Raw genomic sequence first — 14,048 nt, forward strand, 5'->3', positions numbered from 1 at the left:
AAGGTACTCAATTAATTTGCTTACTCAGCAATTACAAACAGGCTAATATGTGAGATTATGATATGGCATATCCCAAGATAAATGTAACTGACAAATAAATATCATGCTTGACAGTTTTGTCGGATCTGCAATTTGTAATACTCCCTCTGGTGTACAATATCCATGACTTAAGTAGATAAATTTTTGCCTAAATTTGGAACAGATTTAGATACTTCACCCAAATAATGAAAATTCTTTGCATGAGGCCCTTCCTGTTGCATACTAAATTACTTTATTTGCTATTTATTCAGGTTAAGTCATGGAATGGAGAATCTAAGTTGTTAAATTCTAATAAACAAATGTTGATGTGGTTCATTTATATTTGTGTATTTCATTTATATTTGTGTATCTCTCTCATTTACTAATTGTTTATCTAATTAGTTTTCATGATTTTGTTTGGGTGTTTATTTCGTGATTATAGGCCATGCCACTATTGGATGTTACTGAGGTTGGAAGTGAAGAGATGGTTCTTGGTTACGAGGTTTGGATTCTAGTTTTATCCTGTATTCTAATGCTTGGGACAGTAACCAGCCTCCCGTGTACATTGAATTCTTCGAAAAGTCAAAATAATCCATACTTCTAAAATTAAAACAACTAGTTTAAATTAATTTATGATCAAAGGATAAAAGAATAGTTGTTTATAATTTACTGAATTGGGGTGAATAGGTGGCATGACTTCATGTAAACATATAGGTTTTAAGATTGTATGCAGTTGTTCCAAGAGTGAGATTGAATAATTTACAGGAACCATTTAAATGTGACCGGAATGAACCCTTTTGCTTTATTTATTTGAATGAATCGAATGCATAATGAGTATACATGACGGCTATTCTTTAACTTGGGAGTAAGGTTATTAACTGTATTACAAAATAACTTCATGCTATACTATATAGTCATTTGGTACGTAGTTTGTCATTTTAGATAGTCAATACACGGTTATCTTCAAACAGACACATGGGATGTTCATTTCTGTAGGTAATCGGATGTTCACTTTACTTGTTAACACGGATGGTTATTAATGGCCGCCTAGTTCTATGTGATAAATGCTACTTATGACTTAACTGACTATCGTGTTTTGAAAACGTTTTTTTTCTTAACACGTTCGTTTAGTGGGTATCTAGTCATCATAGGAATAAAAATGACGATGTGGTATTTTCAGAGTCAAACTGGATGTTCATTTCTGTATGATTTTGGATGTTCACTTTTCAAATATAAATGGATGTTCACTTTTCACATATAAATGGATGTTCACAATCACAGAACAAGGGATTGTTAGGTTTCAGATTCATCCACAAGATCACTTTTGCATCTATTAAAAAAGAATCACATTAAGTTGGCCCAAGGTCAAATTTTATGAGGGCAATGCTTCACTAATTCAACTCATTCAAACTAGGAAAATGAAAAATACTTATCCTTGAATAAATTCATAATCAAACAAATGTCCATAGTAGTAACTATCTGGATTGTTACTTTCGCAGAAAAAATGGATGTTCACTTTCATTGATTTGTATGTTTGTCATGCCTAAGAGAATGGCTAAAAACACATTCACAACAACTTAACTATAGTAAAATAGGGTCCACGGTTACATCCCACAAATTGCACAATAAAAACCAACGGCTATGTCCGGTTTATAAGCCAAACAAGCATATCCAACGATAATCAAAACATGCATGAGTATGCTACTGTTTTCTGCCCCTAGTCTTTCCCATAGTTGGTAACCCTTCAGCCCGTCGTGTCAACGTCCTCGTGCTAGGTGCCATGAATGGTCATGAAGACCAACCAACCAATACCTGTATAACACCCATAAACATAAAGAATTCCATCAGCATCAGTTTAATTGGTCCAATAGACCGGGTCAGTCAGTCACCAACACAACAATCAATAAAAAAAAATTTCTCACTCGATTCAACAACATGGCAGCCCCATGAATTAATGTTTATAGCCAGGAACAGCGACGCGAATAGATATTAAATTAGCCACCAATTTTAGTTAAATTTGGTATCTGGTATCTCATATCAAAAGACAGTTTTCTTTTCATACATGAATTAGATTAGTTAAAAAAAAGCAAACCATGTAGGAAATAACAAATTAAAAAAACAACAACCGATTCAATCCTCCAGTTGACCATTTAGTAAGACTATTTAAATAAAAGAAAAAAATTAATCAAGCATGGATAAATGCGACTATTCAAAACCAAACAACTGATTACCTACTAAAGTATCCATCCAAATAAAGCAGCAAAAAAAAAAAACTATCATGAACACCGAACATCATACCCTACTTAAGTAACCATCCAACTATAGTTGGTTAAAGTCGGTTCTAATTAACTCAGATCAGAACTCAATATTTCCGTCATACATGCATATGTTTACCAAACAAAAAAGAAATCACGTAGGGACATAAAAAAAACACCAGACATCAACCGATTCAATCCTCCATTTTCCCATACAGTACGCATCTTTAAATTAAAAGAAAAACTATAATGAAGCAAGCACTCGATCGACTATGATAACCAACCATCCGAATGCTTAATCAAGTAAGCCCCCAATTAAATCGGTAAAAATATATATCACGAAGACCAACCCTCCAATACGTGTATAACACCCATAAACATAACGAATTCCATCAGCACCAGTTTAATTGGTCCAATAGACCGGGTCAATCAGTTTCCAACACAACAATCATTCATGTAAAATACTATCACTCGATTCAACAACATGGCAGCCCCATAATCAATGTTTATAGCCAGGAACAACGACGCGAATAGATATTAAATTAGCAACCAATTTCAGTTGAAATTGGTTTCTGGTATCTCATATCAAAAAAACATTTTTCTTTTCATACATGAGTTAGTTTACTTAAAAAAAACAAATCATGTAGGAAGAAACAACATAAAAAACAAACAACCGATTCAATACTAAGTTGACCATATAGTAAGCATATTGAAATAAAAGAAAAAAATTAATCAAGCATGGATAAATGCGACTATGAAAACCAAACATCTGATTACCTACTAAAGTATCCATCCAAATAAAGCAGCAAAGGTCCACCTGGAAAAAATTGCTATTTAAACTAGATTAACAAATTTATTTCACTTTTTCCGCGCAAAAGTTATATCAACTGCAAGGATCTCAGACTACAACTAATATCTCATGCTCAAACATACTAAAATCAAGCAAATAAGCAACATATACTCTCTACGGAACAAAATGCAAGTTGAATAATGTATCATGAAAGGAGGAAACTAACCCACTTAACGTGGATGCTCGACGATGATATAGTTCTGATGTTCGTGTTGGTCCCAGTGAATAGTTCACGTCAGGCGGCGAAGCTGTTTAATCAATTGTAACAACCTTAGTGAACATCTATTTTCTCATTTTTCAAAATAATAAAATTCGATTTATTGTTTTTTCACTATGTAGATTCAAAAAACTAAGCATCTTAAACACTCTAAAAAACAAGTAGCAACTGCAATGAATAATGGTGAAAAGAAGAGAATAACGCACTCACCGTGGATGGTCGAAGAGATTCTGGAACATGTCCGTTGACGAAACAATGATCACATATGCACCCGCCAACCGTGCACCGGTGATGCTTCCAGCGAGTGCGATCAGGTGCGGCGCTTGGGGGCAGCGACTCTAGTCGGCAGGGAGGGCCGGCCGTGCCAGCGACTAGGTCTGATCCCGAACATATGGTCTCCAACGCAGACGTGTTCCCGGAGATGCTGCAGGATGCGATTTAGACGGCTATGCGGCAGTGTGGGGTTTGATGAGCACCGAAGAGGAGGTAAATTGGGTAGAGTAACACGGTCACAGGAGGTGAATTGGGAGTGAATATCATTTAGAAATTGTAATTAGGTTAATTAGGTGTTTATTACTATTTTCAAATATAATTGGACTAGATAAAAAGCCTATTGTACATATTATATACATATTGTACATATTGTATAAAAATACGAATAAACTTGTATGCTAATAATAAAAAAGGCGATAAGCATGCCTTGATCAAAGGAAGAATAAAATAAAGACTTAATAGCAGAGGCTTAATAATTCAAGGTTAAAAAATAAAAGAAAAAAAACTTAGGATAATATCCAAACAGGAGGACAAAAAAATTTCACATCTGTTAACAATTTTTTGAAACTCCCATCTTCCAAATTGAAGATACCAATGTCGTGAGGCTCAGCAAGGTATGGTGAGTGAGCGATACGCATGTTATCTGTAAAGTAGATTTGATTTCCTTTGCTCGACAACATTTGAACAGAAGAATTGAGACCAATTACTAATATGTAATTTCCCAAATCATATATTCTTGACCATGCTTTTTCATTTTTCTTCAATTCATAGACATAGAATTTGACGGTCTCCACAACCTTGCAACGACGTCTTACACGTCTTATCAACATCAATAAACTTCCATTAGCACATCCAATCAGATAGTAACACTTGAAGCATCCTGTATCCGATGGAGGTGGTGCGGCTTCATAAATTCTTCCCATTGGTCCTGATTTATTTTTGGTATCAAATTCGTATAGTTGGCCTTCATAATCTACTGCATATATTTTTTCTTGAAAAAATATGACATCGCACATGGGTCTTGTTGAAAATCTAAGCCATCTCTTGTCATTGGGCTTGTAAAAGGCTAAGTTACTATCACATCCATATATGACCACAGCCATAAAATCATTGTTATTGTCATTTGTAGGAGCCGAGTTTATAATAGCTTTCCAAATTTGGGTTTTATGCATAGGAATAGTATTTCGAGTGATAATTTTGCCAATATTAATACATTCATTCTCATTAATATCAATTACATTGGAGAGAGTTGAGATTGGAGAAAGATCTAAGTGAACCTTTGTAAACGGGTTTAACATTTTTATCGTACCTTCATATACCATTACGATTATCAACCATCCATGACAAGAACCACATATGCTGTTGTCTTGCAGCTCCCATGCCATGAAATGATAAATTCCCTCCTCTTCAAGACCATCTGTGTCAAGAGTTTCTTCGTCAATGGTAGGTAATTGCATGATCTGGTAGATGTCCTCCTCTTCAAGAGAACGAACTTCTTCAAAAGATTTTTTAGCAGCACCACCACCAATAGGTAGTAACAGCCACGGAACTTTGTTGCCAGTGGGGATCTTTGGAAGTTTCAAGTTCCATTGCTTACAAACCAATCGTAATTGAAGGTAGTCATTGTCATATGAATAAAACCGCTGTGTAACTTCGTTTAACAAATCTTGATGAATGTTTGACCATCGATCAACCTCACTCATTGCAAATTGCAAATTTCAGATGAACTCAAACTGATCATAGAAGGAATGGAGAAGACTAGTCAAAAGTCATGGTTATTATATTTAAAGATGAAATATGATTTGGCACGTTTTAAATTAAGCATGGGTAGTTAGTTATCATATTTTTCAAAATTTAAACTGATTTTTTCCTTAAAAGAATTTAGAATACGAGGATAATCCAAGGAATCTTTACATTGCATTATTAACAACGTGATATTACTGTTGCGAACTTACAGTACGAGATATGGGCAACGAGTAGAATCGGAGTTTGTTGGTGGTACTGATTTTGTTTAAAGGTGATTGCTATACGATCTAAAAGATAATGTCTAATTTATTAAAAAAAATTAATATTTGATTTTAAAAATATAAAAATAAATAATTTTTAAATATTAAAAATTTATACAAAAAATAAGTTGAACAAAAATTAGACATTAAATTATAGGTATCATAAAATTTATTTCATTTTAAAAGTAACGATCCATCCAATTGGATCGAAAATATAATATTATAATTTATTATGATTTAAATTATATTAGATTGAATTGATTTATTTTTTTCAAATTCAGATTTTAATTTTATTTTTTTAAAACCGAATAAATCAACCCACTTAAAGTTTAAGTCCAATTCAATTTGATTTTAATACAATTTGCATTGAACCGATTTATTCGATTTTGACCAAAAAAAAAAGATGTAAAATTTTTTAATTACGAAATCTTTAAAATTTAGAATGGATGCAATTTTTTAATTTTTATTTTTCAAAATCAAATAAACCTATTTTTACTTTCAAAATTAATTCAGACGACAATAAAAACATTTTTTGTTTCTTTTTCATACTTATTCCAATTTGCTTACATTATAAAACTAGAAAAAGTTACACATATCTTATACTATAAAACGAGGTATGTATAAATTATTAACATTTTATAATACAATGAGATAAGATACAAATAGAGATCACAATGAGGCGGATATTTTCACTATCTAATTATAGTTTGCTTTATTGTATTCTATATAGACTCTATTACTATTCATGAATGGCAAAAATTTATAAACGAATTTGTTCTTGTAACTTCTTAAACTATTTTTTTCTTATATATATAGTTAATATTAAAATTGTCTACTAAAATTATATTTAGTGTTTTAGTTTGATTCCAAAATTTTATTTTACTCAATTTAATTTTGTAACTTAGTATTTGTTGTTGGAAATTTTTTTGATTCTTTAATTCTAAGATCATTCATACATTGTTAAATCATTAAGAAAGAAATATTTGAATGCGGAAGCAAACCTGAATTCGTGAGTACAATCAAGAGAGTTTGATTGTTTGATTTTCTTTAATCAAAGCCTTCTGTATTTCTGATAGGATTGAATCACAACTCCGATGGAAAAAGAACTGCAGAGGTGGCTTTGATATGTTAGAGACCAAAACATTGAAGTTACTATTTATATTTGAGTGTGACATCCATCTATCTATTCTATTACATAAAAATTGAATTTTTGTATTTAATGATGGGGCTAACGTGGCATGCTTTTGAGAGTGTTTTCCGATATATTTCTTTTAATTCTGTAAAACAAATCAATTATAACTAATTAATGATATCAATTAATTAATTTGATTAGACATTCAAATCTCACAATTTATTATAATTTATATAAATTGATTAATTATAATTAATTATATCAATTAATTAATTTAGTTAATTATATTAATTATTTGATTTGGTTTTATTAGAATAAATATTACATTATTTTAGTAAATAATAAATATGATAACAAAATACATGAATTAATTTAATTAGTTTATTTTTTCAGTGTCATCTATTTATACGAGATTATAATATATTTTTTACCCATTCGTCATCTTTTGTCTCTTTTTCTTTTTTTCTCTTGTGTTTTAGGGTACAATTTTTATAATTTATTTAATTTTTATTTTTTTTACCTCTACTTAAACATTTTATTTTTTTATATTTTTTAAAGATTTTTGTCTATTTTAGTTGCTCATTATTAGTTGCATATTTTTTTTCTTCTAGCTTTTGATTAATAAAAAAGATGTGTCTTTTTTACGGTATTTTTTAATAATCTTACTATAATTTTGTTTTGTAATATTCTATTTTGTCATGTGTACTTCATGTGTTTAAGGAGTTGACTTAAAGTTATAATATGATATATAAAATTATAGTATGATTTACAGTATGCTAAAATATTAGGATATTATCGTATCGATATTTTTGGATTTGTCCATTAAATTCAATCATATAGGATCATAAAAATTATGTAATTATGTAATTATTTATTTTTTCATATAATTATTGTATTGGTTATTTATATTAGTTAGACTATTTTTATTATTAATATTTATGAATATACTATTATCTGTATAATTAATTGAATCATCTTATTCATTTAAATTTAATTTCATTGAATTCAAAGTATCATCGCTATTTCTATTTTTAAAGATTTTTTTCAATATTATTTAACAATTATAATAACATAATAATAGTTTAAAAAAGAAAATAGGGCAAAAAGAATAAATTTATTTAATAAATTTTTCAGAATATATATATTTCTTCTTTATAGATAATTATTGTAAGGCATCAAAAACTCTAACAATTATTAAGAATAAATAATCGTTATCAAAATAATACCAATTTAAATGATATATAAATAAACCATGCCAAACATAACGTACAACTTAAAAAGGATTACTTATGAAAGAATATAGTTTATAACATTTATTTTTTTTTACTATTTATTTCAAAAAAAATCATAATCACTTAACAATCTTTATTTTTTTAAATTCACTATATATATATATATATGCAATTTTACTTTTTTTTGATAAAATTCTACTTGTGATGCTAATTCTTCTAATGATGTAAATGCGGATAATTATTGTTCTTGTATGGATACCTGGAGGGAGAGCTCGGTCTCTGGGAATCGACGCCGAGTTGTTATTTTCGGTGCCGACCTTTGAGCTTTGTGGTAATCCGAGCTTTACTCCAAGAGGATGTCCAATCGCATAGAGCTTTGAGCAAGAAACAGGGGGAGTGTACCTGCAAAGGCACTCCGAAGTTTAAGTCAGTATTCTGTATTATTTGAACTTACTGAAGAAAATACTTTACCTTGCTTTATATGATGGACCTTTCGTCTGTTACGCTTTTGCCATTAAGATCGGTCTTAAAAATGGTGGATAACGTATCCGAGTTGTGTGCTGTTTGATCGTCGGTTATGATAGAAGTATTTATCTGGCCGAGTTATAGCTCATAAATGGACGAGCTATAACGGATGACGCCGAGTTATAGCTTGGAAATAACGATCATATCAAGTCTGATTGTAACGTATAACGCCGAGTTATAACGTAAAGTGCTGAGTTATAGTGCATAATACCGAGTTATTGTATATAATGCCGAATTATGACATCAGATTTGTAACGGCCGTATCATAGCCCCCAAGCTTAGCCTGACTATATTTTGATAAAGCAGGTTGAGCTTTTTTAGTTATAACTCGATGATTTGAGTTATAGGTATGGAGCCCCCAGATCAACTTACTTTATTAAAATAATGAATAATTTGAATTTCAGACATAATTTGAAGTTAACATGTATTGGAAAGTGTAGTAGTCTTGTCATTGATTGTGCCTTTGATTTTTCCAATGTAATTTTGAACCGTTGATTTAATAGATGCAACGGTTAGGTTTTTTCATGGAACTGAATAGTTAATTTGAATAGTTGATGAGACGATTTTGATAAAAGTGAATTGGTTGGACGAGAATATTGAGTTAGTTCACCGTTGTTTGGTGATTTGATTGAGTTTGATTGCGCATGTGTAAATGATGCGACTTTGAATTGAAGAGTTGTCGCAAATGGATCAGTGTTTGTACTTGTATGATATGTGATTGAGTTTGTTGACTGTTGATAGTCATAGTTCGGAATTGAATATCGAGTTTGATTGCTCATGTGTAAACGATGCGACTATGAATTGAAGAATTATCGCGAATGGATAATTGATTAAAGATTGTGTTTGATTGCGCATGTGTAAACGATGCGACTTTGAATTGAAGAATTATCGCAAATAGATAATTGATTGAAGATAGTTGATATAGATCTGATGATAGTTGATATAGATTTGATAATGACTGATAATGATTGATATAGCTCGGATAATGATTGATATAAATCTGAAAACTGAGATAATAGATATAGATTTGAAAATAGAAAAAATAGATATAGGTCGGCGAATAGAGATAACAGATATAGGTCGGCAAATAAAGATGATAGATATAGATCGGCAAATAGAGATAACATGTAGATCGACAAACAGAGATAATAGATATAAATCTGCAAATAGAGATTACAGATATAGATCGGCAAATAGAGATATCAGATATAATTTGGCAAATAGAGATAACTGATAAAGATTGACAAATAGAGATAACTGATAAAGATTGGCAAAAATATAGATAATTGATATAAATTAGAAAGTAAAGATGATAGATATAGATCGGCAAATAGATATAACAGATGTAGACCGAAAAATCAGATATAGATCGGCAAATAGAGATATTAGATATAAATTGACAAATAGAGATATCAGATATAAATTGGCAACTAGAGATAACTGATAAAGATCGGCAAATAGAGATAACAGATGTAAATCAGAAAGTAGAGATGACAGATATAGATCAGAAAATCATATAACATATATAGATCAGCAAATAGGGATAACAGATATAAATCGGAATATAAAGATTATTGATATAAATCGGATAATAGAGATGACTGTTATAGATCGGCGAATAGAGATTTTTTATATAAATCAGCAGTTAGAGATGATTGATATAAATCGGACAATAGATATAGATCGGCAAATAGAGATGACTGATATAAATTGAAAAATAGAGATGATAGATATTGATCGGAAAAATAGATATAGATCGGCAAATAATTATACCAGAGATGATTTGAAAAATAGAGATGACAGATTTTTTATCGGAAAAACAGATATAGATTGGCAAATAAATATAACAGATATAAATTGAAAAATCGAGATGACAGATATAGATGAGAAAAACAGATATAGATCGACAAATAGATATAACATATAAATTGGAAAATCGAGATGACAGATATAGATCGGAAAAACAGATATAGATCGGCAAATAGATATACTGGAGATGAATTGAAAAATACAGAGATGGCAGATAATGATCGGAAAAACAGATATAGATCGGCAAATAGATATGCCATAGATGAATTGAAAAATAAAGATGACAGATAATGATCGGAAAAACAGATATAGATCGGCAAATAGATATGCCATAGATGAATTGAAAAATAAAGATGACAGATATTGATCGGAAAAGCAGATATAGATCGGCAAATAGATATACTAGATGAATTGAAAAATATAGATGACAGATATTGATCGGAAAAGCAGATATAGATCGGCAAATAAATATACCAGATGAATTGAAAAATAGAGATGACAGATATTGATTAGAAAAATAGATATAGATCGGCAAATAATTATACTAGAGATGAATTGAAAAATACAGAGATGACAGATAATGATCGGTAAAACAGATATAGATCGGCAAATAGATATACCATAGATGAATTGAAAAATAAAGAGATGACAGATAATGATCGAAAAAACAGATATAGATCGGCAAATAGATATGCCATAGATGAATTAAAAAATAAAGATGACAGATATTGATCGGAAAAGCAGATATAGATCGGCAAATAGATATACCAGATGAATTGAAAAATAGAGATGACAGATATTGATCGAAAAAGCAGATATAGATCGGCAAAAAATATACCAGATGAATTGAAAAATAGAGATGACAGATATTGATCGGAAAAGCAAATATAGATCGGCAAATAGATATAACAGATGAATTGAAAAATAGAGATGACAGATATTGATCGAAAAAATAGATATAGATCGGCAAATAATTATACTAGAGATGATTTGAAAAATAGAGAGATGACAGATAATGATCGAAAAAACAGATATAGATCGGCAAATAAATATACCAGAGATGATTTGAAAAATACAGAGATGACAGATAATGATCGGAAAAATAGATATAGATTGGCCTTTTTCAGGCCTTAATGATTTACTATATGACCTTTGTTTACAAAGGTGCAGGTAAGTTTGAAACCATTGGAAGGAAATGGGACCTATAGAAAGAAGGGTGTTTATTTCGAGGCCCCACAGTGGGCGCCAATTGTTCTTGTATGGATACCTGGAGGGAGAGCTCGGTCTCTGGGAATCGACGCCGAGTTGTTATTTTCGGTGCCGACCTTTGAGCTTTGTGGTAATCCGAGCTTTACTCCAAGAGGATGTCCAATCGCATAGAGCTTTGAGCAAGAAACAGGGGGAGTGTACCTGCAAAGGCTGATTATAGTCAGTATTCTGTATTATTCGAACTTACTGAAGAAAATACTTTACCTTGCTTTATATGATGGACCTTTCGTCTGTTACGCTTTTGGCATTAAGGTCGGTCTTAAAAATGGTGGATAACGTATCCGAGTTGTGTGCCGTTTGATCGTCGGTTATGATAGAAGCATTTATCTAGCCGAGTTATAGCTCATAAATGGACGAGCTATAACGGATGACGCCGAGTTATAGCTTGTAAATAACGATCATATCAAGTCTGATTGTAACGTATAACGCCGAGTTATAACGTAAAGTGCTGAGTTATAGTGCATAATACCGAGTTATTGTATATAATGCCGAATTATGACATCGGATTTGTAACGGCCGTATCAATTATATTTTTATTTTTTGATATAATGGATATATTATTAATAATAAATAGTAATTAATCCCTTATATTTTTAATCAAAGCATTTTGACGATAATTTCTATTTATTGATGTTAATGGTTAATTGTTTTTTCAAAATAAAATGCATTATAATTTTGGGTTATTTCATAATTAACAATAATGCTTGATTATTTCTTCAAAAATAAATTACATTATGATCTTAGGTTATTTCACGATACATAATCACTCTAAATTTTTTTTTTTGGTTAGTAATTAATCCCAAATTGAAAAGATTAGGTTGAATTGTTGAATAGTTCAAGTATAATTGAGGTAGTTAATTTAATTTATTTGTTTATTAATATATTTGATCGAAAGCATGAATGATAAATAAGATAAGAAAATAATTAGAAAAAAATATTAGTAATTACTTAAAATAAATGAAAAAATAAGTTATAGAGTATTATTTTATTTAAATTATTAATACTAGAACAATAGAAGGTCGGTAATTATTTTAAATAGACATTAAATTTAGTTTTATGGTACTAATTTATTTGAATTGTTAATAAAATTTTATAATTTTCAGATTTATATCTATTCAATTTATGTATTTTATTTTATTTTACTTTAATAGAAAATTAAAACGTGTCTTTTTAATTTTTTTTTTGAAAGTATAGTGAAATGAGTTATATCAATTATAATTAATTATCTATAATTAAACTAATTGATTGTGTTAATTTGTAAGATGAATAACACATAATAAATATTGTGAAATTAATTATAATAAGTTAATAATTAATAAATAAAAAAATTAAAAAAGACTTTTTTTATTGTCTTTTGATAGTTACACGTTTTTATTCATTCACTTTCTCTTTATCTCTTTTTTTCACATTTATTTCTTTTAATTTATTGAACCAAATCAAGTATACTAATTATTTGTATTAACTAATTAAGTATTTTTAATGGGTCTGCTAACTGTGTCCTTAGAGCATAGGCTAGAAACATTACAAAAAAATATTTTATAAAAAATATTAAAAATAAATATTTTTAAAATGTGTCTTTTAAGAGACAAGTTAGCTAAATCATTTTTTAATTTAATGTGTTTGATTCATTCAACTGTATTAATTATAAATAATTAATTATATTTAATTTGATTTTATTAGAATAAATAATATTACATCATTTAATATTTTATTTGATTCATTAAATTACATCAATCATAAGTTCGTAACTAATCAAATATTTAATTTAATTAGAATAGATATTAAATTTATTTAAAATTTTATTTGATTCATTAAACCACATAAAATATTAAATGATTTAATAATAATATATAAGGCAATGAAATAAACGGATTATTTAATTTAATTTATTATTATTATTATTATTATTATTATTATTATTATTATTATTATTATTATTATTATATATAATAAAACGAGTATTAATTAATTGATACTTAAATAAAACGAGTATTAATTATTGAGAAGGTAACGAGTTTATACTACGTATTAAATAATTGATACTTAAATAAATTATTTAAACTGGTCATATATATTTTTTAATTACATATAATTAGAATGTGCTTTTTATCTTTTTTTTTTCTCTATTTTGTGTTTCGAGTGTAATTGTTTGTAATTTCTTTATTTTTGTTTTTTCTATCTTAATTTTGCTAAATTTTTTTATAATTTTGTTTTATATCATTTATTTTTTTATATATTTTGATTAATAGAATTATTTTATTTAAAGACATTTTAAATTTTTTATAATATTTTTATAAAAGTTGATTAATAGGTTCTTCTTCGAAATTTTTTTTTGAAATTTGTTTAATGAGATCGTATTTTAATTTTTTACTTTTATCTTTCATATTCATTGATTATATTAATCTTCTATTACAATACATTTTTTATTTATTCCACACATTATTTATTTTACCTTCTTTTAC

General features: G+C 28.9%; 1 protein-coding gene across 1 annotated transcript; it reads right to left on the bottom strand.

The window, feature by feature from the left end:
* Window positions 1-4,119: 4,119 nt before the first annotated feature.
* Window positions 4,120-5,316, bottom strand: LOC112743152 (putative F-box protein At5g55150). The gene has a single exon (XM_025792365.1). It carries the CDS (start codon window positions 5,314-5,316, stop codon window positions 4,120-4,122), a length of 1,197 nt encoding a protein of 398 aa, XP_025648150.1.
* Window positions 5,317-14,048: the final 8,732 nt, after the last annotated feature.

This window comes from Arachis hypogaea, chromosome 14 (assembly GCF_003086295.3).
Source record: "Arachis hypogaea cultivar Tifrunner chromosome 14, arahy.Tifrunner.gnm2.J5K5, whole genome shotgun sequence".
Lineage (NCBI taxonomy): Eukaryota > Viridiplantae > Streptophyta > Magnoliopsida > Fabales > Fabaceae > Arachis > Arachis hypogaea.